At 37.4% G+C, this 24,760-nt stretch overlaps 1 protein-coding gene across 1 annotated transcript in view; it reads left to right on the forward strand.

Annotated features, from left to right (window-relative positions):
* Window positions 1-24,760, forward strand: part of LOC140163315 (receptor-type tyrosine-protein phosphatase beta-like) — a 47,202-nt gene that overhangs the window by 6,478 nt on the left and 15,964 nt on the right. The window contains exons 7-29 of the mRNA XM_072186714.1: window positions 1,119-1,373; window positions 1,669-1,853; window positions 2,548-2,686; window positions 3,794-4,066; window positions 5,929-6,216; window positions 6,697-6,957; window positions 7,817-8,131; window positions 8,687-8,856; window positions 9,264-9,363; window positions 10,132-10,229; window positions 11,585-11,765; window positions 11,939-12,238; window positions 13,257-13,526; window positions 13,895-14,218; window positions 14,313-14,585; window positions 15,142-15,266; window positions 16,440-16,593; window positions 17,498-17,585; window positions 17,754-17,932; window positions 19,241-19,534; window positions 22,592-22,876; window positions 23,426-23,725; window positions 24,518-24,661. Of these exons, the coding sequence (XP_072042815.1) occupies window positions 1,119-1,373; window positions 1,669-1,853; window positions 2,548-2,686; window positions 3,794-4,066; window positions 5,929-6,216; window positions 6,697-6,957; window positions 7,817-8,131; window positions 8,687-8,856; window positions 9,264-9,363; window positions 10,132-10,229; window positions 11,585-11,765; window positions 11,939-12,238; window positions 13,257-13,526; window positions 13,895-14,218; window positions 14,313-14,585; window positions 15,142-15,266; window positions 16,440-16,593; window positions 17,498-17,585; window positions 17,754-17,932; window positions 19,241-19,534; window positions 22,592-22,876; window positions 23,426-23,725; window positions 24,518-24,661 (5,001 nt within the window). The remainder of the gene's footprint in view (window positions 1-1,118; window positions 1,374-1,668; window positions 1,854-2,547; window positions 2,687-3,793; window positions 4,067-5,928; window positions 6,217-6,696; window positions 6,958-7,816; window positions 8,132-8,686; window positions 8,857-9,263; window positions 9,364-10,131; window positions 10,230-11,584; window positions 11,766-11,938; window positions 12,239-13,256; window positions 13,527-13,894; window positions 14,219-14,312; window positions 14,586-15,141; window positions 15,267-16,439; window positions 16,594-17,497; window positions 17,586-17,753; window positions 17,933-19,240; window positions 19,535-22,591; window positions 22,877-23,425; window positions 23,726-24,517; window positions 24,662-24,760) is intronic.

A 24,760-nucleotide genomic window follows, 5' to 3' on the forward strand; every position in this document is an offset into this window, starting at 1 on the left:
GTTGTTTAAGAATTGTGCGTGTGTCATTATTACTAGGTCGATTTCAGAACAAAAGTGACGTATGCATAAAGGATAATTCACACCTTCTGTAGGTAACATAAAATGTGAAATCGACTAGCATTTTGAATGCGTTTTTATTGTAAATATATCAGTCCAAATTCAAATTTAACCATGCTCGTCAATGCAATGTGCGAGCAGTGATGTCATGTTCATGCACACAGTTGTGCTAACCGCAAGTCAACACAGTGGCGTGGTGGGAAGTGCTTAAATCATCCTCTGAGTGTAGCTGTTGGTATTATTCAGGTCTATAATGTTTTGTTAGAAAATTAATAAATGATCACATCAAACAACCGTGATGGCAAAGTGGCCTAATAAACTTATTCATACTCTACAAAAAGTGTTATATACGGAAGCATCTAAGTGCCACAACTTGGCATAATATTTATATAACATTTTTAGTTATAACTTAAGGTAGTGTAGCATTCGCAGGCATCTCGGCTTTGTGATGTACCTACCTTCATCAATACTTGACGTGTACAATAATTGTATTACATTTGCTGTTCTGTTGTGAGATTGATAGAAATAAAGATTAATTTATTGATTGATTGATAAATGTGACGTGATATATCGAAAGCAGACACTTTTGGGCAGGATCGTAAATGGAAAAATAGCCAAAATCTGCCCGGGGTGAGTTTTTACAATTTGGGTTTGTTGCGAATTTGTGACGTTATTAATGTTAAAAATATTGTCTGATAGTTTCAAACCGGAATATAACTGGCATCTTGTATCTTTTGAGACATATTTCAAGGTAATTACTATTCTCAACATCGTCAATAATATTTTTAAAGGCCGATATCTCAATTTCCAAAATTTATATTACCATAACTTACGAACTCAATATCTTCGCTTAAGAATGTCCGATTTCATTGGGGAAAGCAGCGTTGTGGAGCAAAATATCGCTAAATTTAAGATATGTAAAAATCTTAAAATTGATAACCTGCCCAACAATGTCTGTTTTTGACATGACACGTCACAAATATTTAAAAAGATTAGTAGCTTTATTATCTTATTGGAGCTTGAAATAGTTCTTACATTGTACAAAATATATTCATGTCCAGTGGTGGCTGCTGAGGGCAAACTTATCATTAGAAAAATCACCGCGACAACGATTACCGTTCAGTGGACCTCAATCTCAGGAGCGCAACAGTACAACATCCAGCTGCGTAATATCAACAATAATGATGTGATTGTATATCCTGATTCTTTCACGGGTAATGACGCCTTATTGGAAAGTCTTGTGTCTGGTGCCGTATATGAAGTACAATTCACAGCTATCAATATCAACGTTGGCGATAGCCAAATCCAAGCTACAAGTAAGTAGACAGTGTTTGATATCCTTGTTAGTGCGGATTTCCGGATGTTTGCATTATTATTGGAGTTATTCAAGTTCTGTGATTATTTTGCTCCTCATACAAAGGTTTTCTCATTATGAATATTGCGAATGGCAATGGTAGTTTCTTTAACCTTATTAAAGATTTGGACCACTCATCCTCAAGGTACGGGATTAAAGTCATTGCGTCTGAGCTAAAGTCATACATATCTAAAGGAAACCATAACCAAATGTCACATAACTAAAATGTGACCGGTTTTCATCTTGTTTGATTTCAGTTCCACCTGCGGTAGATGGTCTGACCAGTATCCAGAGATCCATAGACTCCATAACTCTAGGCTGGAGTGGACTAGACGGTGACAGTGAGGGCGAGGCAACAGGATTTATTGTGTGGTACTCCCCCAGACCTGGTGGTGCCCCACTATATCGGGAGATACCTAACCCTGCTGGGGAAAATACTGAGGTGAGTGGACTTAGGGAATGGTTTTATGAAATGCTAAGGGGTTCAAACATTAGGATTTTGTATGTGGTACTCACCCAGAGTGGACAGAGGGAATGGTCATAAGAAATGCAAAGGGGTTGACGCTTTAGGATTTAATATGTGGTACTCCCCAAACCTGAAGGTGCCCCACCATATCAGGAGATACATATCCCTGCTGGGAAACAATTGGAGTTTAGTGCATTTAAGGAATGGTCATATGAAATACTAAGGGGGTTAAAGATTTAGGATTTATTGTGTGGTACCGGTACTCACTCAGTCCTGATGGAAAAAATTAGAGTTTATTTCATTTAAGGAATGGTCATATGAAATACTAAGGGGGGGTTAAAGATGTAGGATGTATCGTGTGGTACTTCCCCATACCTGATGACGCCCCACGATATCAGGAGATACCTAGCCCTGCTGAGGAATATATTGAGGTGAGTGGACTTAGGGATTGGTCATATGAAATGCTAAGGGGTGAAGCTTCGGGATGTATTATGTGGTATTCACCAATAGCTTATTGTCCTTACCTCTAGCGAAATGACCCTGCTGGATCAGACATTTAGGGGATTGTGTAAAATGCAATGGGTGAAAGTTGGTATTAAAATTTGTACATTTTGTTGCATAATTTGTTTACATTAAATTAGGGAATATATTTTATCCTTTGCTTTGCCAGGTTACCATTACCCTTGACAACCTGCTGATAGACCAGCAGTATGACCTCACCATCGTGGCATATACAGAGTTCACAGGTAGCGACGACGGAGTCGTACGTAGAGAGCTTAGTGACAAGTTCGAGTATTCGGTCACCACACGTAAGTTACTTGCAGGCGTAGAATATTGTTTTAACAGTTCATTAATCAAGTCATGCCTTAACACATTGAATTGTCAGGCATGAGAGCCTAAATAGTGTACCTCAAGCATTTATAAGTAAAAGCCCGAAATTAAATGATAATTGGTATATCTTGCATGAGCATTACAAAAGGGTTTGTGCAATGTGCATGTAGTGCATATCACCACACTGTATATATTCTACACAGGTTACAAACCAATCAATTCAAGTCAATTCAAGTTTGCCAGGTGCATTGTACTATTCCACTTGAAATCCATACATCCTCGGATATGACCTTACACACAGTAGGTATATATTTCAAATGGAGTCACCAATTCAGGTAAAACCCCCTGTGTGGATGATTAATGGCATGTCTTCCCTAGGTGTTGTACGACTTTCTGGAGGTTGGCTGGAGGTACACTATCTTCAAGTTGATTAACTTGGGATAAAAGCTTTATTTTGTTTAACCAGTCGGTCCAGCCGGACACACGCTTTGGTGGCAAGCCAGATTCTATAATCTGGTCTACATGCTGGCCTGTACGGAAAGAAAAAGAAGAAATAGAAGTGGAAAAAAAAAAAAAACAAGGAAAAGAAGGGCTACTCCCAACAAATCAAGTGAATAGATTTGCCCTTACCCCTTGGGTTGAAAATTAAGAAAATTCGTATTCCATGCCCTGGTACAAAGGCTAGAGGGACATATATAGGATCTCAACCATTGTCCAACATAAATTATTGATCTTAAATAATTTTTGTAGTACTGCTGCATGGTAATTCGTATGCAATATGCAGTTGATGAGCATATTAATTGATAATTATCAGTGGCGGCACCTGCATTTTTCAGGGAAAATTGGGGCAAAATGGGTCGCAAAGGGCAAAGGGAATTTCAGGGGGGCAAAATTTGTTGCAAAAAGTAGACATTTGTGTGATTTAGGGGGTTTGGCCTCCAAATTGGGGTAGGGGAAAACTGGGAGATGGCAAGAATAATATTTGACGGAAAAATCATTCATAACTCCGCCACTCATAATTATTCCCGTCAATAAATGCATGCTACTTAGACTAACTATAAATCTTCTATATTTTAAATTTTCAGGTGACCTGAACCCTGCGCAACTTCATATCACTGATGTTTACAAGGACTACGTTTGCTTCAAATGGGGTGCCACAAATTCCAGTGTTACTACAAAATGTGAACTGAAAATAACAGATGTCTACAATGCTACTGCTGTGCCGCAAGTCCAACGCATCGACGTTGATGTTGCCACATTGGAGTACTGCTTCAGAAACCTGCAAGCTGGAACACTGTACGATATGGAAGTCAGTGTCTTGGGAGCTCAAGAACATGGAACGGAACGATTCAGGACCAGTAAGTTTGTGGGATGATAATAATTTCATGGGATGATATACTTTCATGTTGATTGTAATTATGATTTTAATTAAATGATCAAAACTATTAATTAAAGATTTCTTCTATGCAAGTCCAATTGAAACACTTACTGTATGGGACGTTTCAAGAGCTAAGGTCTGCTCTTTTCATCAGCCAGATGATGCACTGATCTGCTTGGGTTGCCAGTTGACTTCTTGTTGGTATTGATTGAAGTAACACTGTCATCACCAGAAATCAATACATCATAAAGGTGGCTTAATTTGAATGTGCCATCAATTCTGTTCATAGATTGGGTGCCCCGCCTCCGGATCTTGTATACTTGTCATTTTCAGTTGTAAGAATTGCGCTATCCTCCCAGCCTATAACATGGTTATTTTGAGCTACGTGCTCAGCTAATGCAGAAGTGAGAAATTCTGATTCAGATGCTTTCCTGTTTGCCCTGGTAAATCTTTTTTTTCCACCGATTTGACAGAGTTGATGGCACATTCAAATTAAGCCACCTTTATGATGTATTGAATTCTGGTGATGACAATGTTACTTCAATCAATACCAACAAGAAGTCAACTGGCAACCCAAGCAGATCAGTGCATCATCTGGCTGATGACAAGAGCAGACCTTAGCTCTTGAAACGTCCCATACAGTAAGTGTTTCAATTGGACTTGCATAGAAGAAATCTTTAATTAATGGAATACTACAGTCCTGATGAACTTAATCAAGAAAGATCAAAACTATTGTATCTGTCACAATATCCTCATGGACACTACTGCCTTTCACACAGTGCCCATGATTGGTAAATTACATGATATAATCATCTGAGTAACCAATCAGAATAGAGCTTTTAAAAATCTTGGCAAATTTGAAGTTATTTCAGTCATACTGACTATTCGTACCACATTGCTGATTGGCTCAATACATGATATAACCCTCTTAGTAACCAATCACTGTAGTTCTTAGAGGCCAACATGTCAGCTGGTAGTGCCTACGGGGATGCTATTTTGTGTGTTTGTATACATATCAACGTTAGTTATCTATTTCTACACTACCATATTCCTATTGCTGCCTACCCCAGAGATACCCTGCCAGGCAACTTCATGACTACTCTAGAGTTCCAGTGCAGTACCAATCCAGTACAAGGTGGCAAATTTGAATTTGAGATAAAGGCAGAAACATGGAGTTACAAACAATAAAATAGACATCACAAAACTGTATTTTTATTTATAACATTCGGCCGAAGCCAGGCTAAACCCAATAGTGCTCAGAGGCTACTAAATGCAAGGGATGCTATCCGGATATGACGGGACAGGGATATGGGAAGAGGTCCGATTTTAGATGCAGGAGGAAAACCGGAGCACCCGGAGAAAAACCTGCGAGGACGAGCATGGTTCGGCAACCAAACTCACATGTGGCACCGCGCGGGGAATTGAACCCCGGCCACAGTGGTGAGAAGCGAGTGAGAAGACCACTACACTAACCCGCCCTCACGTATGCTAGACATTTGATGTTTTCAGTTCATGATAGCATTATGTTTTATATGGTGATAATTATAGTAAATCAATTTAAAAAAATGTCTCCTTTGGCCTCCATGGACCATATCGTGTCACATATGTGATCTAGAGTGCATTTGAAGTAGCTGGGTAGCAGTGTACCTTTGGGGTGACAGAATAGGAATCTGGTAGTGTAGGTAGTGCTAATGGGTTGGCGCTAAGATAGTGGTTTACCTATACCGCTTGAAGCTCTGTATAATCATATTTACACATATACTATGTATATACTTAACATTGAAGACATCCCAAGAAACATGGCAAATACCGTATTTTCCTTTTTCTATTCAATATCCACAGATGCATGTCGCCCGCAAAATCTGAGAGAAGTGATTTCGTTCCAATGCTCATTAACCATTGCATGGGACCCCGCAGACGGGCAAGCCAATGTATATAGGATATACTACAGGAAGACTGACCTGCCAGGTCAAGATCCTGTATTCGCAGTTAACGTCTATCCTGGCCAGGCATTGACATACACCTTAGAGAGTTTGGATGCAGAAACTGCTTATGAGTTCCTTGTGGAGACCGTCGCTGGAGGCGAGTTGCAAGAAATCAGCGATGCAGCAGTTACTGTGGTGTACACAGGTGTGTTCCTGTACATGCATCAAAGTTCATTGTGAACTTTTTCAAACTAGAATTGTCACTAGATTTTAACATTTTTCCAAGCAAACTGTATCAATTATTGTATATTAATGAATGGAAAATGCTTGAAATTATGGAAAAAGACCAATTTTAAAAAACAATAACAGACCACTTGACATCCCCAGATAAGCCAAAACTGCAATAATATTGAGGGTGCTTCATTGTTGATTATAGCTGCAATAAAATAGTTTAATACTATTGAGCCCACATGACATCATAGATTGAATTTAAAGCTTCAATATTCATTCAGTACTTTTGGCTTAGTGACCAAATCGCTGGTAATGTGATCTAAATGTTTCCAGTTCAAATTTAGTCGAGTGCATGTTTTATTTGTTAGAAAGTTGTATTTATGTTTTTATTTATCGTTATGACTAGGGAGAAACAAACATTCTAAGTTCAATTTCCCCTACTTTTTAATTCCAGACATTGTGACACTACTGGTAACCCAATTAGGCAACACCTTAAATGTTTTTTGGCCATCCATTGATGCTGATTTCCTTTTGTATGAGCTGCACCACTCTCCAGAAAATGGTGACCAACCCTCTTCAGTGTTTGTGCCCAGCACCGCCCAGCGTATGTTGCATCTGACTGGTTTAACATCTGGACAGCAGTACAATTTGGTATTGAATGTTATGTCACCGGATGGAGAGAGAGGTTTGATTGCAAAAACATGTTACACCTTGCGTAAGTATGCTTTAAAATCATTAAATATTGGGGCTGATCATTTTTTATGATTTTATTAGCAATATTGAGCAAACGTTTGGTGATAAGTATGTTAAAGAAAGTATATCACAAATACTGTGCTATTATATGCCCATGCCTTGGAGTTTTAAAATTAATGCAATCAATACTATTCAATTTGTATGAAACGTCGGGCCTTAAAACGTTTATATTGCCCTCCAAAATCAGGGTCAGTCAGTCGGTTTACAAGCGACAATATTTAACTTTTGTATGTTCTACAAGATGAATGAATGACCATGAAGTTATGCACGGGGCGCCTGAATTTGGGGCTGTGCAATAATTATGAGCCCTGGGGGAGGGTAAAATTGGGGGGGGAGGGCAAGAAACTTTTGGCGAGCCGAAAGGGGGGCAAGCCATTTTTTCCGAGCCGAGAGGGGAGGGCAAGCGATTTTTGGCACACATTCATGTGGCGCGTTTTAAATAAAACGCTCTAAAAAGGCTTCGGAAAACAGTACGGAAACGCTTTAATATGCAAATTTTCGTGCGCGCTGCGCTCGCAACATATATATATATATATAGACCATATAAGGTGTTCAAAATGGGATCCAAATTTTTCGCGAGCCGAGAGGGGGGGCAATCGATTTTGGCAGGCCGAGAAGGGGGGGCAATGGGGGGCTCATAATTATTGCACAGCCCCTTATATTGCCAGCTAGTTTTGGCCCTTTCATATAAACATCAACAAGTTTATGACTAATCCAGTGAAAAATCGCTTCTGCCAAGCAAAATTTACATGGTCTAGTGAAACCAATTTTTAAAACTTTTAAAACATTAATTGCTTAACCATTTTCTTTTTTTCCACCAGAACCACCTCCAATTCCAAGGCATGCGCTCACAGTCACCACATTAACTGATCAACCACAAAGTGTCGTCATCTCTTTCGACATTCCATCTGACATGCTGTCCAATGCCATCATTGAAGCCATACATATTCTGGCAACACCTGCAACTGCTGGTGCTGGAACTGGCAACCCTGTAGAGTTAGAGTACATCGTACCATTTGAGGCATGCCCAGAGATTCGTTTAACTGGACTGTGTCCTGATACCTTTTATATGATTACGATATACACACTGTCAGGAACAAGCTTGAGTGAGCCAGTGACTACCTCCCTAACAACACGTAAGTATCTGAGATTGAGCAAGTTAAAATTCTGGGGTGCTAGTTGCAAACCACAGCAAGTTGTCAAATTTAAGACCGTGGTCAAGTTTATAACACATCCTAAGGGCAAGTCGGAATTGTTTGCGAATCCCGCTATCTGTGCATGATGCAATAATGTGACCTAGCTAGCTTAACCCTAGAACTACTGAGCCATATTGTTTAACACGAACTACGAATGGGAGGCAACCCCTAATTTTCAATTATAAACGTTAAATGCTGAGATTGAAAATATGCAAATATTTTGATTAAAATATTTAGAAGTGTTAAAAGTAAACATGGAAATGTTATCATAGCTTTAAATTACTCAAAGGTGATTTTAAGTTATGTAAAATCAAACTAGATCTTAAAATATCCACCTGGGTTGACTACGTAGTTCAGTACTGGAATTGAGATTATCTTCCACAGGAGAGTGGATTTCAAATGGAATAGCTAAATTTACATGACATATAACTGAATTGTTTATTGCGTCATGTTATGATAATATTGTTTTACATTTTAACTGCTTGGTTCATACAGCTCCAGCAGCTGCAGGTCAGATCTCATTTGGAGAATACACAGCAACCTCTATTGAAGTATACTGGGCTTATGATGGTGATGTAGATTATACAGTGATAATTTCATACCAGACCACTTCTGGAATGGCAATGGTTAAGGAACAGGTCACAGTACCTTCTAATGATGCTATGGTGAGTAAGAGGAGGAATTGGTGTGTGTAAGGAGACATACCTGACCACTTCTGGAACATCACAGGTTAAGTTCATATTACCAATTTACCAAGAAATCTGGACTACACCAATTTTCGGTCCAATTTAATGCTAATTGCCAAATTGTTTATGTTAGGTTATCTGATGGAAATTCAGGTGACTCCTTTTGAAATTCAAACGCCCTGTGTGGAAGATTAAGGTGACGTCTACCATAGGGGGTATATGGATTTCAACTGGAATAGCCCATTTGAAGAGTTCCAATGTAAGCATATGGACGGAAACACATTCAAGAATATTTTTGTTCAGTAAAAAACTGTTTTAGCTAACATGTCTCCTCTTTATTCAATCTCTCATTGGGATTTAACTGGCTTCTATCTCGTTGTTACCAGACCTATATCTTCAGGAATCTGACACCAGGGACATTGTACACTGTGACAGTATCAGCTACAACTACCAGTGCATACTTGGACACGAAGTCACTCAGGACTCGTAAGTATACAATGCTCACATTTTATTTTTTGTTTGCATTCTGTGTCCTTTCTCTTCACACATTTGTTGACCAATTCTTAATAAGAAAGAGGTTTGTTTCACAAGACTGCTCGCATAGTGTTTAAAAAAATAAATATATTTCACGGTAGTTTCCTACGTTTTACTTTTATATAGTTTTGAACAATCATGATTGTGTGCACCCGATTTTTTCTTCTAAAATTTCATACTTTTGTGGCTCCACCACGAGGCTTTCTGTTTTGGCAATATCCATATCATATGTTTCTACGCTCAACTGTAATGGGTTTGAGCACTTTTAATTCCAAAGTTAGTCACCTGAAAAATAATACTTGTTATATTACGCCCCCACTATTTATAGCGGTTGAGCACTTTCGACTACTTTTGAGTAGAGGCTGTGCTGGAATGGCTATGTTTGTCATGATTTTGACACCACAAAATGTATATACATGTATATGCATTTGTGTTTAGTTGAAACCTTGACAAATTATCCATCTGATGATCGGTATACCCAATGATCGTAAGTGAGGGTATGCTGTGAACTAGTAGTAACGGTTGCCTTTTCCAGAGGTCTATACTTGGAAATTGTTCCTACGCTCACCTGTAATGGGTTTGAGCACTTTTAATTTCAAAGTTAATCACCTGAAAAATAATACTTGTTGTAATATTAAATGATATATATATATACATAAGATTAAATATTTCTTTCTCAATATTCTTCTTTCTTTTTTTCTTTTTTTTTGTCTCACACAGGACTAATACCTTTCTTTGGTTTCTTAAGGGCATCATACATTGGTTCTGATAGGATTATACTATCCTGGCCATCAGCTACAGGAGTGGGTGGTTACGAGGTAAGGGTTTACATTGGATATGATACTATTACTATCCATACATGATGTACTTGATGCTTATATAATAGCAGAATATTATAATTGTAGTACGGCAGAGAACACCGCAGAAAAAGACACCTTTCCTAGAGTCCTTTGCAGAAGGATATCTCACCTATAATCACAAATAATCAAAAATACAGTATCAAACACATACATAAACACACACGCAAGCATCAGCAAATGTAGACAGCAATTCATACTTGAAGTTCTTATTGTCTTATTGTGGACAAACTTTTTGAGTTTTATTCTCAATACACTGCACGATTTAGGAAATGAAAAAAGTGCTGTATTTGCAAACACAGCAAGAAAACACAGCATTATAATATCAAACATAAAAATTTAAACATGTTTATGTTTTCTATGTTTTGTTTTGTTTGGGAACTGTGCTTGGAATAACGACATGGATTTTTTGAATTCTTATGAAACACAGCACAAAAACACAGCACTATAATATATATACAACATAAGAATTCACAAAAATCTATGCTGTATTTCCAAATAGCACCAAGCACAGAACTACAATAGAAAGTAGTTCCAAACACAGCATACAAAGACAGCACTATAAAAGAAAACAACATAATTAAAAAAAATCCATACTGCATTTCCAAAGACAACACGTAAACACAGCAGTATAATAGAAAACACAAGAATGAAAAAAAAATCCATGCTGTATTGCACAGCATGCAGATAGATAATATACGAATTAAAATATTTTTATGTTTTCTATTATACTGCTGTGTTTTCGTGCTGTGTTTTTTATAATTGTTATGTTTTATATTGTAGTGCCATGTTTGGAAATATAGCATAGATGTTCTTTTAATTCTTATGAAACACATCACAAGAACACAGCATAAAATATAAAACTAAGAATTTGCAAATACATGCTGTTAAACACAACACGCACCCAAACACAGAACTATAATAGAAAACATAAGAATAGAAAAAACTTTATAAAAAGACTTTTAATGCCAGTTAGAAATAACGAACGGATTGGGATTTAGCTACGTTTCATTTGGCAAAACAGGGTTATATTTTTTAATCCAAAAAGGTTAGTGCTGTATTTTTCTAGAATGAGGAGTAGTGCAGAAAATGTTTATTATGCTATTGTGTCAATTTAGCAATTTACAATTTTGTTCCTCAAACGTCTACCCAGGTAGCATGTGAGACCACGGCTCCTTTGTATCCAATGTTTCTCATGTGTGTGTCCTTGATATTTACAGATGCAAACACACACACAACATCAGGCCACACAAAGCTTGTCATGTCCACATTCCTAATTGACTTACGGAATGTTTCATCCATTCTTTTGTCTCAAGGTTTGTTACTACGACGACGAAGATCAAGAGTCCAAATCCTATGATGTGCACGTTTCTTTTACTGATACCACCATAGAATATCTGCTTCCCGAAACCTCTTATATCTTTAGTGTGGCGTCATACATCGGCGAGGGCGCTGATAGATCGACGAGTCAGAAGCTAACCCTTGTTGCAGAAACAGGTAATTGTAAAGAATTAAAACTAATTGCCCTATTTGGTTTATTAGGGCTGTTAATCTTTGAAATATTACCCCGGGTAAATGCGGGTAGTTTGGCAGTACAGAAATGGTATATGCAATAACATTATATTTTGTTTTTAACTTTTATATCAACACATTATCATTCTAATTTACAGATATAGACCCAGTGGTCCCGCCACCAAGAAATGTGTTGGTCAGCGGGTTTGGACCTCACAATGTAACCCTTCAATGGGATCCACCGAGTAGAGATGATTATGACTACTTCTTAATAGAATACTTTCCGGATGATGCTGGGGTGCCCGATAGTACTATTCTGTTACCTCGCCATCAATTTGTGATAACAATCTCTTACCTCGTACCCTCCACTGATTACGTATTTACGGTACATAGTCTGCGTGGTAGAGCTGGGCTTGATGAGACTAGGAGTGAGCCTGTTACAGCCTCTGCAACCACAGGTTGGTACTGTCAACTCATTTGCAACATTATATTTCAGATGACTCCTTGATTTGTTTTCACATTTTTTTCCTTTCCATTCCTTTCCTTTCCTTTAATTTCCTTTCCTTATCATCAACCTTTAACTTTATATTCAAACAATGTATTTTGTTGAGCATTCGTGTGAGTTCGGGTAAAAGGAGATTTTGGCCTTAAGTTAGTACGACTCATTTTCATTTCATGTCCTGTTCTGTTCTATCAGCTGCCTTTGTCATCCACCTTTAACTAATGTTCTAAATGTTTGGCCCCGTACATATGTGGGGCTTATGTTATAGCCCAGATGGTTGCCTGCCTGTTTGGCTGTCCAGGCGGATGCAAAACCATTAATCCACTGTGGAGCTTAAACATAATCACCAATCAACTTCAAACTTGGTATGGTAATAGGACATGGTAGCCTGATATGATGTATAGTTTTGAGTCAAGTTGTTTGCACATTTCTGAATATGTGACACGATCTGGTCCATGGGGGCCAAAGGCGGCAAATTTGAAATTGAGATAAAGGCAAAAATATGGATTAAAAAACAATAAAATACATAAGAAAATACACATCATAAAACTTCATAACTTAAGAACCAAGTATGCTAGACCTTTGGTGTTTTCAGTAAATGATAGCCTATTGTCTGTATAAGGTAATAATTATCGTAACTCATTTTTCAAAAATGCCTCCTTTGGACCACATGGACCAGATCATGTCACATATTACGTTCCTTTTATGCATTTTATATTTAAAGTGTCATTATTCCACTCTGAAGTTTACATGCAGTTTTCCAAATGAACTTCTAACTTCTGATATAGTATGATCACCTCTTGTGTTGTATTGTTTTGTGTCATACTATTTGTATATTTATAAATATTAATGACTTCAATTGCATTATCATTGTATTTACAAACTTTTCTTATTTAACACACCTCTGTGTGGGAGACCTTAATTACGAGCCTCGGATTTCTAGTTACTATATATATCATTTTGCTATTTTGCAGCTCCACTTCCATTTGTCATCCAGACTCTAGAAGTCACAGATACCACAATTCAGATAACATGGGGTGCCTATGAATCCCCTGCATTGGCCCGCTACGACGTCAGCTACGTACCTCAGGAGGGCTTCATCACCGATCCTATCGTTGAAGCGGGTGAGACTCGAGTGGCTCGTCTCCATAGCCTCAGACCCAATGCACCTTACCGGATTACCATCAGTGCTTTGGGTGCAGTCAATGAAGTTTTAAATGTTGCAATTGCAACTGTTAAGACATGTGAGTAGAATTACTGCCAATTAATTGTTAATTATCAGTAGACTTGTTAAACTTGTTAAAGTCACATATACCACTTGTTTAACAAACCACGCTTCCTAGGAGGATGACAACTCCAGCTTGTATCCAAATAGACTGAATGGGACCATCTATTTCAGTCCTAGAGCATCTGGTTTATCAAAAATATTTTCTTTCAAATGTTTTTTTTCGAAAGGTTTTTTTTCAAATGTTTTACAACAAGGGACGTCAACTTTGCTGCATTAAGGTTTACCCTTTGCGTATAGAAATGTGCAAGTCAAGAACAGCGAAATTCTAGTTTAACTATGCTGTGCAACAATTTCTGAAGCAAGTGCATTTTTTCTGGTTTTCAGTGAAACTTCAGGTACAATCCTTCAAAGCAATCCAGGAGACTACAAACTCCGTTTTCTTGTACTGGCCTCCAGCTGTTGACCAGTTAACAAATGGCCAACAGCAAATCATTGAAGACGTTAAAGGCTACTACCTATATGTGCGAAGTTACTCGGATTCCCATGGTGCAGGCGATGTGATCACAACAGCGTTCAGCCCTCAATCTGCTTGTCCGAGTATCACGCTGAGAGGATTATATCCAGGACGTAAATATCACGTATCGCTGGTTGCTGTGGATGGTGATGATAATGCTATCACTTCCCCAGCAAGTATTGTTGTTGAGACATGTAAGTAATTGCATCGAGTTAAATTTATTAGGTTGTGAGTCCATCTGTTATCTTATAACTACACAACTCAATTTACCGTCTGCTTTTTGGACAGTGCCACCTGGTTATCTAGATGACCTTCATATCGTCCATGTAGACACCAACACCATCGTGGTTGCCTGGAGCCCACCTTTAGGATTCTTCAGCAACTATCTGCTGCAGTACAGTCCAGCGGGTCTGACACCAACATCCCGTATCTTCTCCAAGGCGGAAGAGAGAAGGTGGGAGCTTGAAGGTCTGACACCTGGACAGTTGTACGCTATACAGCTCACTATTCAAAGTATTGACGACACCGAATTGTACACTTCAACAGTACATCAGTTTACCAGTAAGTTATGCAAATTTGTATTGCTAAAATAATATCACACTTTGCCAAGTTTTCCTTCAGTAAAAGAATTAAAGCGCAGCTGAAGACTAAACCTTGATTTGTAATTAATACACTATTGTATGAGTGTAGTCTTTTTTTGTAGTTGTGTGTTTTTATGTAGCTATATCAGCTGTATAAGGAGAGCAGTAGAGAATGATTGCTCTTACTAACCTCAAAAGGCACTCCCTGTAAAATTAGTGCAGCGTCACATGCAAAAAGAGCTCAAAAGACTTGATCAGTTGTGATTTTTTGCTGTTAACTATTCAAAATCACTCTCAGCCGTGATTTTGAAGATAAGATTCCAGTTGAAGAAATCCATGCACCCCCTATGGAAGACATATCCTTAATCTCCCACACAGGTGTAGATTCCAATTTAATCATTCAATATGTGTCTTTCATAGGGGGGTTATGGATTTCAATTGGAATAGTTCAATCAAGTGGTGCCTCTTTGTTAGGTAGCTAGTAAATACGAACAATTATTGTAATAAAATGCATTTATATTTATCTTACACTTCAGTTCCGGCTTCACCTACCGAACTCGTTTTCAGTCGTACTACCGAAACTGGTTTCGATGTAGTATGGCCAGCAGTGTTTCAAGGTCGTAGCGATTACTTTGGTATCTGTATCCACCCAGATCCACAGGTATGTGATATAGGGTTGGAAATTAAGAGATAATATATAAGGTGATCAAAGTAAACAAAGGTGTGTTTCTCATACTGCCGAACCAAAGATAAATATAAACCGTCCTTTTGTAGGCGACGTTATCAAATTATTTCTACCCGTGGTTACTAATGTTGGTTACTGACCTTTTAACATGATTTTTTTCATAATTTTTTTAAAAGGTATCATCAGACTATTATGTACTATATTCTCTGTAATTAATGTCCCGGAGTCGTGACAGTTTTGAAATGGGGTGTTTATTAGAAGTGAAAACATATGACTTCCGGAACTCAAGTCCTAAGTCTATATACCTTGTACATTATAATAACCTGATTAAACATAATCCTGTTAACACAAACTAAAGTCCACGGCCCTGACAATTGTTTGGTAAGGAGTTCCACTGTACTAAAACGTTAGATATGTAAGTGTATCTTTATGCAAGCTTTTAACATACTGATTTATTCATAATAAATTTCGATCACTTTTTCTTTAAAAAGAAAAGAAAAGATGAGAGCATTTATTAGGGGCGCCAGTTAGAGAGAATACGGTATTTAGAGTATTATAGCTTTGTTTGGGCTTTGCTTTCCTTAACAAAAAATAGTAAAATAGCTACTGTGTTGTCGCAACATAAACACGCAAGCAAAACGTCAAACTATATGCCGGCCTTCATGTTTTCTGAAGTGTTTCTTCTTTTGAAAAAGTCTCTTGGAACTGTGATTGAAAGATTGATGTGCTTTAGCTTTGTAAATACCTGTTTAACTTGATCAATGTTGTAGGCCTGGATTGTTTGATTACATTACAGAAAGTCTCGACATAATCATCAGTTTTGGATTGATATGCTTTAATTTTGTATACATAGTTCAAGCTGATAATCAAAGTTGTAGGCTTTGGTTTTGTTTTGTAGAATTGTGTTACGTGACAAAATGATTCAAATAACCTAGCTAAAAGAATAGATAAACTGAGTAGATAAAAAGTAGTATTTATGTGTGATGAATATTGTCTATTTTGTCTCCTGATTGAGCAGTTTGATATGCCAGCCATACAGCAAACATAATGTTCTGAAAAAATGACACCTAAACCTAATTGTAAATTATTCTGCTACATTTTAAACAACAAATATTAGTAATGTAACTGGTTCGTTATTCCATACTGCAGGCAATTAATGTGGAATATGTGCACAATGTATTGAATTATGAAGTGGGTGGCTTGTACCCTACCACCACCTACCTTGTATCGGTCTTCAATGAGGTTGAAGATGAATTTGGAAATAGAGTATGGAGTCCACCTATCTCAGGATATCAAGAAACAAGTAAGTACTTGGTTGGGTTTATTCAAATTCAAATAATCTTATAACGGTTTTCAGTCATGTAGAAAATGAACTTGGAATCAGTCTAGCTCAGCCTACCAACAGAGGATGATTTAATGAAGCCCCATCATGCACTGTAAAAGTGTTATCACTAGAGTTTCAACTGCCACTTTACTTTTCAAATCCCATTGAATTCTGTGCAAAAGATGTTGTTTTAGAATTGTGTGTGTGTCATTATTACTTGGTCGATTTCAGATCTAAAGTGATGTATGCATAACGGATAATTCACACCTTCTGTAGGTGTTTTTATTGTAAATATATCTGTCCAAATTCAAATTTAACCATGCACGTGTATGCAGTGGGCGGGCAGTGGTATCATGTTCACTCACACAGCTATGCTAACCGCAAGACTTGCTGGGTAGTGCTTAAATCATCCTCTGGCCTACCAATAAACAAGTTCTTGGTGTCGTTTGTTCATATTCATATCATCTTGTAATGGTCTTCAATCAGGCAGAAGATGAATTTGGGAAACAAGAATGGAGTCGGCCTATTGGAAATAAGTCAGTTAATACATGTGATCCGCTATATCCAGGACCGGATTTACCATAAGGCCAGATTACTCTGTGCAGTGTGTATCTTCCATTTTATCCGAAAAACACCATGTTTTGGGCCAAAATGGCAAGAATTGCAAATATTTTGCGAGCACTAGCCTTTGAGACCTAATTAGCAAAATTCAGCTTCAATTTGGGCTAAAATAGCCTACAATTGGCGCGCAAATGTCCTAGTGAAATCTAAAAACTTGGCCACTTGAGTACACATGCCCTCCCCATTGATCGTCATATATTGTTTTATGCTGTTTCAGAGAAATTGAAATTAATAAATAATTACATTTTAAATATAATTTCAGATGTTGGTGAGCCTGGTGTACCCATAGTGATCGGTTTTGACGAGACATCTGTACAAGTAAGCTGGGTAGAAGTTGAAGGCGCAACAAGGTTGGTATGAGACCAATTCATCTTAATAAAACTGATCATTTATTGTGGGTTTGATTATATGATACCCACCTTTCTTGTATAGGAAACATCTGTTTTAAATTAAGTTTATTGACATAATTAAGGCAAAAATACTCATATGATAATATACTCCATGTTAATATCCAACAGATATTACGTCCGTAGAAACCAGGTAGATGGTACCGATGTAGCCTCAGAGTCTGTCAATGCTGGTCTTGATTTGACAGTAGAGTACACATTCACCAGTTTACAGCCAGGGCAGGAATATTTTCTCTATGTCAATCCTGATTCAGCCGAGTACCAGGAGGAGTATGTTAAACAGAGAACGAGTGAGTAGCGTCGGGGAGTGGATGCTCAGTACAAATTGACCATACGGGGATGTGCTGCAAATAGGTCTCATTTTTGTGGTTCTGGTATAATAACGGCCCATTTAAAAAATAAAATTTGGTATAAAAATACCCCATTGGAGCCAAAATATAATTTTTTTGTTAAACTTGACTAAAAATTGTCCAATTGTCTTGGAAAATGTGTGTAAATATGTGTCCACTTTCAGATTCTCTGAGGCCCATCTCTACACAAACCAAACTATTTACCTCTTCTGGTAATGTTTGAGTCAAAACAAATGAAAAGGCAGAATCAAGAATTCTGCATAGTTCGCATCACTTCCTCTAAATGCTTTTCCATACACAGGAGGTGTATATTACAAATGGAGTCACACTAGGTTACTGTATTTAAAATTCACACTCCTTGTTCAGAAGATTAATATCATGTCTTCCATAGGGGGTGTATGGATTTCAACTGTAGTAGCCCAATTAGTACCTTCTGTGGTTTAACTTCAATCTATTTAAGCGCCACTTGTTTGTGCACTTTTAGCCTGAAATTGGGTTAAAAATGTTAAGTAAATTACTTTTTGGCAACGGCCTAATGATTTTTATTTTTACATTTTTATGTTTTAATTATTATTGTGATTTAGTTTTGCATGAAAAGTGTCATCTTTGACTTACATAAGCTTACCTTTAAAAAACACGTTTGTTACTCCCTATTCCAGAAAAATACAAGATATCATCCAGTTTTGCCAAAGGAAAAATACTAGATCGTAATCCTTTAGATAGGTCTAACTGGCAGTGGAAGTCAATTTTTAACAATTGGTGTACTTTTTGAAATAAGGGCCAAAAACATGTGTTTTTAAGGCATGTTTCACATGCTGTGGCAATCAATCCGAGACTTATACAAAAACTAATGTCAAGTTATACATTCTAATTTTTAAAAACACATTTTCAAATCTTTTTCATAACCAATTATCAAAAATAACTCTTAGCCTATACGCAAGATTTTGATTACTTAGACTTGAGCCAAGTCTTAAAATTTAGTTACTACAATTTGGCCTATTTTCCCTTAAATAGCAAAAATATTGAAATTTGACTTTCATTGCCAATTAAAACTATAAAAAGGATATGATTGAGCTATGTTTCATTTGGAAAAACAAGATATAATATTGCTTAAATTACTGCTGTAGTTTTCTGGAATCAGGAGCGAATAGATCGAATACCGTACATTATACAAGAATAAAAATTATATTGCAAGCAACGAATCAAATGGAATAACCAACCTTTGCATTTATTCGTGCCACTTTACAGACCCATTACCACCACTCTTTGTACGAACGGAGTATGATGCTGATGACCCAACAGAGCGTATCATTACATGGCAACCTCCAGGTGCTGGTCGTGTTGACCGCTATGAGATTGTCTACAGTCCCCCTATCGGAACACCGTCCCCACCGATATACGTCCCAGGTTCCAGTATTTCCCTCAGGCAGGTCATTACGGGGTTAGAGCCAACTCAGACTTATCAATTTATAATCACTGCAGAGGCTGGTATTGGACCAGATGAGATTCGAACCCGTAGCGATCCTGCTATTAATATACCAGGTAGGTAAGGTTTAACATTTTGAGGTGTAATTTTGTCAACAGAAATCAATGTATTATACAGTGCGTGTATGGTAATTTATACAATTTGTATGAGATTTTGAATTTAACTTGATTATTACATCAGTCTGGGTGCATGTTACAAAGGTAAACAAGACTTTATTGGGTTTTCTTTGGTAGTAGAGGTGACATCATTCACTTTTGTTTGTAATTTTATAAATTTCATTTATTTTATGAACAATATTGATATTTTGATAAAATTGTTTGTTTTACAATCAGACTATGCCATGGTCGATTTTTGATAAATAAAAGCATGGTATTAATCATGATGAAAGCATTCAGTTGAAGTCGAAATTATACTGATATTTATTACATCAAAATATTAGTGTAATATTGTTATGAAAAAGTTTATATAATTATATTAGGGACAGTAAAAGTAAAGTGTACGTAGCAGCCCTCGAATTAAGGATCTTAAGGGGCACAGCAACTTTTTTAGGGCAAGTTGACAATTGCCTTGGATTTCCATTGAAAAGGCGAGGCAGCACGGCAATTTGTAATATTTCAAAAGGGCATCACGGCAACTGTTTAAAATTTGAGAAGGGCACCAAGGCAATTTCTCAAAAGTAAAGAAAACTCATGTTAGCAATCATGATAGATAATTTTAGTGCTTATCGAACATTGGTCTTCAAATATTGAAGTTCGCAAGTATACAATGCCGAAAGAATTGGGGAATTCCCTTTTATTTCAGTCTGTAGCTATATCGATTTGGATACCAGAATTATTCTGTCCTTTCTAACACCAAAGGTTAAGGTATTTTCCTTACAAAATTGCAAAATATAAATATGCAAATTAGCTCATTATAATATAATTATGTAAATGCTACATCAGCATCCCCTGGACATCATCAGCTATCACCACAAGCATTAAGCATAAAGTCATTATAGACTACTCTACTGATGAGCTTAAGGGGGTACTACACCCCTCGATAAATTTTTGTCTGTTTTTGCATTTTTCTCACAAACTAATAACACAGTGGAAACGAAAGTTATGTATATTATAGGGGCAATGAATCCAATTACTACACTGAAATTTCAGTGACCCAAGACAAGCAGTTCGTTATTTATGATAAGAAATAAGGTACCGTTAGGATGTACCTCATTTCCTATCATATATACTGAACCGCTTGTCTTGAGTCACCGACATTTCAGTGTAGTAATTGAATTCCTTACCCCAATAATATACATATCTTTTGTTACCAGTGTGTTATTATTTTTTGAGAAAATGCACAAATAGTCACAAATTTACCACAGGGGAGTAGTACCCCCTTAATCATGTTCGCACATATTTTGAACGTAGGCCTATACTACAAAACAGGTTTCCTTATTTGGTCAAATATGCAAATTAGCTCATTGAAATATTTAGTGACTATGACTGAATGCACTAAAAATATGTTTTTAATTCAATGATATAACACAATAGATTTGAAGTTGTTTTACTCTACCAGACAATGATTTTGGGCAAACAAACAATTTAACACCATGGAATTTATAATCATGTCTAAGTGAGGGTATATATATATGAACCCAACAGATATAAGAATTAATTCGAAAATGTCCAGAAATCAAATAATAAATTATCTTAATTAGGCATAGTGTCCTTTCAAAAAGGTCATGGAAGGGAAAATAATAAATGTAAACAGTTAGAAAGTCGGCAAAAGTGACATTGAGCTTAGCATAGGTGTCCCTTCAAAAGGTGATAGAAGGAGAAATAAATGCAAATAGAAGTCGGCAAGACTCATCACAAAGGAGTGCACAAAGGGGTTGTCCGCAAAACTGTCTTCTGAGGTCAGCTTTGAGTTTAGCATAGGTGTCCCTTCAAAAGGTCACATAGAAGGGGAAATAAATGTAAATACAAGTCGGCAATCCTCATCACAGAGGAGAGTGCACAAAGGGGTTGTCGGCAAAACTGTCTTCTGAGGTCAGCTTTGAGTTTAGCATAGGTGTCCCTTCAAAAGGTCATAGAAGGGGGAATCAATGTAAATAAAAGTCGGCAAGTACCTTAGAACTCATCACAAAGGAGTTCACAATGGAGTGGTCGGCAAAGTCCTTTGAGGTGCAGGGCACCGACGGCAACTTCTTTAGAGGGCACGGCAAGTGACTTCCGTCGGTAAAGGACATATTTTGAGGGCATTGCGGCAGTGGGGTTGTACATTGCATTTTAAACGGGACTTTGAACGGGCAAAGTCCCAAACACACACACTGTCAATCATACTTGTTTATCAATCCAATTTAACCGCAAGCAAGTACAAGACGCGCTCATGTACTTACTGAGAGTTTAATCTTCCTGCCAACACAAAGGCCGCATAGTTGTATACCATGTAGGTATTAATGGTAATGGCAGGTGCCCGGAGGATTCTGGGCGACCAATCACAAGCCAGATCCATTTAAAGATGCATTACATCATGGCCAACTTTAGTAGGCCAGAAATCCGACAATCTCATCCATTGACAACCGTGTTAAGCATGTAAACCGCAATTTAAAGTAAGTAGTCCACTTGGGAAGCTAACAAACAGAGGGAGTACGGCGACTGAAAAGATAAGTTGTGAAAATCTATTAATTGTGCACACATCAATTAAATCAGTTTTAAGCTTAAATACAATATCCAGAGTATGCACAATGAGCAATTTGACTACTTTATATTATTGGACTTTGCAGTAGGTCTAAATTAGACATAAATTGTAGAATTGTTAAGACATTTCACTCTTGGTATGATGTAATATTGATAAAGCCTTCTAACCCCGTGGGCACTAACTTCAGCCTCTAAGATCTATTTGATTTGTTACAAAGAGGACTATATCATGTATTGGATACTATCGTCTCTGAAGGGACCTCTTAATAAACAATAACCCCCCCCCCCCACACACACAAACAAACAAGTTAGGTTGAAAACGACTCAGTAGATGCCACTTGAAAGCTACATAGGTGAGATTATTTATAAAGCTGTGAGAATCAGAGAATTTTCTAATCAATAACTTTTCTTCTAATATCATCTATATTTTAGATGAAGAAATCAGAAGACTAGCAGCGGACAACTACGGACACTACGCCATTGATGTAGCCTGGCCTGATCTCCCCGGCGATTTTGAATCTTACGTGATTTCTTACGAACCGTATGATGAATTCAAGCCAAACGTTCGTCCGTCACCAGTGGAGATTGGGCGGGAATTTGACATTACATCTTTAAGCATATACGGCTTGGTTCCGGGAGAAGAGTACACTATTTACCTGCAGACCAAGACAAGATTGTCACTTAGCCCCATTATCCAGCAAGTGACACAGACTACAAGTAAGAAAAACACGATACTCATTTTGTGCTGCCTTCTATTACAAACCCGTAGCTTCTTTAGTTGATATCTCCAACATGCTTTGATGTTTTTAATAGGACTTGGACACAATGACGTAAATTGACATGAGGTCAAAGGTCATCTAGGAGTTAATTGAGGTCATTTTTCAAACATATTTTTTTATGAGGCTATTCAGGGTTTTGTTTCCACTAATTTATTATTAATTTTCAAAAAAAATCACGATCTGATACAGTCACTTATTTGCTGATGAAAGATAGAGCACCATCTGAATATTCCAAGGTAGGAATTAATTCCTAGTGTTTGGATCAAAAGTTCAAATCAAAATCATAAAAATTAAACTTAAAAGCAGCAAGGGTCCAGCATTGTGGTTCAAGACGGCCCTTCTGGCGGGGACATATTTTACACAACACATAACTAACCAATCTACTTTGTTTTTATTATTGTTTACCACTTGCATATATGTAAATGCAAGTTTCCTGCTGACAAATTAATAATATAATATATATTTTATTCCATTTTACCATCTGCAGTACCCTTGCCCGTCGACGAAATCCATGTTGACCTGGTTACAGCCTCCTCATTCGTCTTTAGTTGGAATGATGCTCCAGGCATCAAAGAGCAATACCAGGTCTTCTTTGAGCTAATCGCAGGTGAAAACAACCCTGTTCTTGCAATGGGAAGTCTTCCATCCGAGACGTTCCATTCAGCGACAGGTGGAGTGACAAGCGTGGAGGTGACGGATTTGGAAGCGGCACAGGAATATCGTATTTCCGTGGTGACCTGGAGCAACAACCAGTCCAGTTCCAGAACTAGTGTCATAGCTACTACGAGTATGTTTGCAAAATGTTCATTGACTTTTGAACCGTACACCGATTCTTGCTTATTACAAACTTCTGAACTGGTTGTTAAGTTTTAGAAAGGACTGTCTGTTATGATTTCAAGTAAAATTCCCCATGAATTTAATATTATACCCCCCCATTTACCCCCAGTCATTTTGGACAAAAATATCACCCCCAACAATTTGGTGTTCTACCATTGGTATTGTTAAACATGTTCTGAATAGCATATGATGTACTGATCATCAAATTTACATTATATCTACAGTAAGCCAAATAATTAAGGTACCAGTTACGTTCACCCCCCTGTATATCATAAACAAAGGCAGATATATGATAATTGGAACTAACAGCCAATAGCTGCATTTTTGAGCTCGAATTTAAGACCTCATTCGTTGAAATTGTTCAAGAAATAAAGACACGACGATCAAAAAACCCAAGGAAGCTTCAGACTTAAAAGTTGCAGTTTGACACACTGCATGCCCTATTGATTTGTACAAAAAGCGTTCGCGAACAAGACAACTAGCGGCGTGCTTTCATTGACTAGCCCTAAAACTGGCGACTTTTTATTTCATATCTTCATTAGGTTTTGGATCACTGTTTCTTTAATTCTCAACCAATTCTCAACCAGAGCTAAAGAGTGCAGGTATTGGCTGATTGTTTTAATTTTGACACATTTGTCTTTATTTAGGATATGCAGGGGTGAACACAACTGCTACCTTAATTCTTTTGCTTACTTTGTGGCCTCTCTTGCTTAATTTATTGTAATTTTTCTCTACTTTCCAGGACCTTTCCCACCAAACTTTGTTGAGATACTATACACTACAACCAATTCTGCTCTTATCCAGTGGTACAATGGTGAAGTAGGCAACCTAGGAATCAGCAGATATCAGATAGAGATTGTACCAAGGGATAGCACAAGACTTGCAGGTAAGTGTAGACTAGCTAATGAGATACTAGACACTACAACCAATTCTGCTCTTATCCAGTGGTACAATGGTGAAGTAGGCAACCTAGGAATCAGCAGAT

Source organism: Amphiura filiformis, chromosome 10 (genome assembly GCF_039555335.1).
Source record: "Amphiura filiformis chromosome 10, Afil_fr2py, whole genome shotgun sequence".
NCBI lineage: Eukaryota > Metazoa > Echinodermata > Ophiuroidea > Amphilepidida > Amphiuridae > Amphiura > Amphiura filiformis.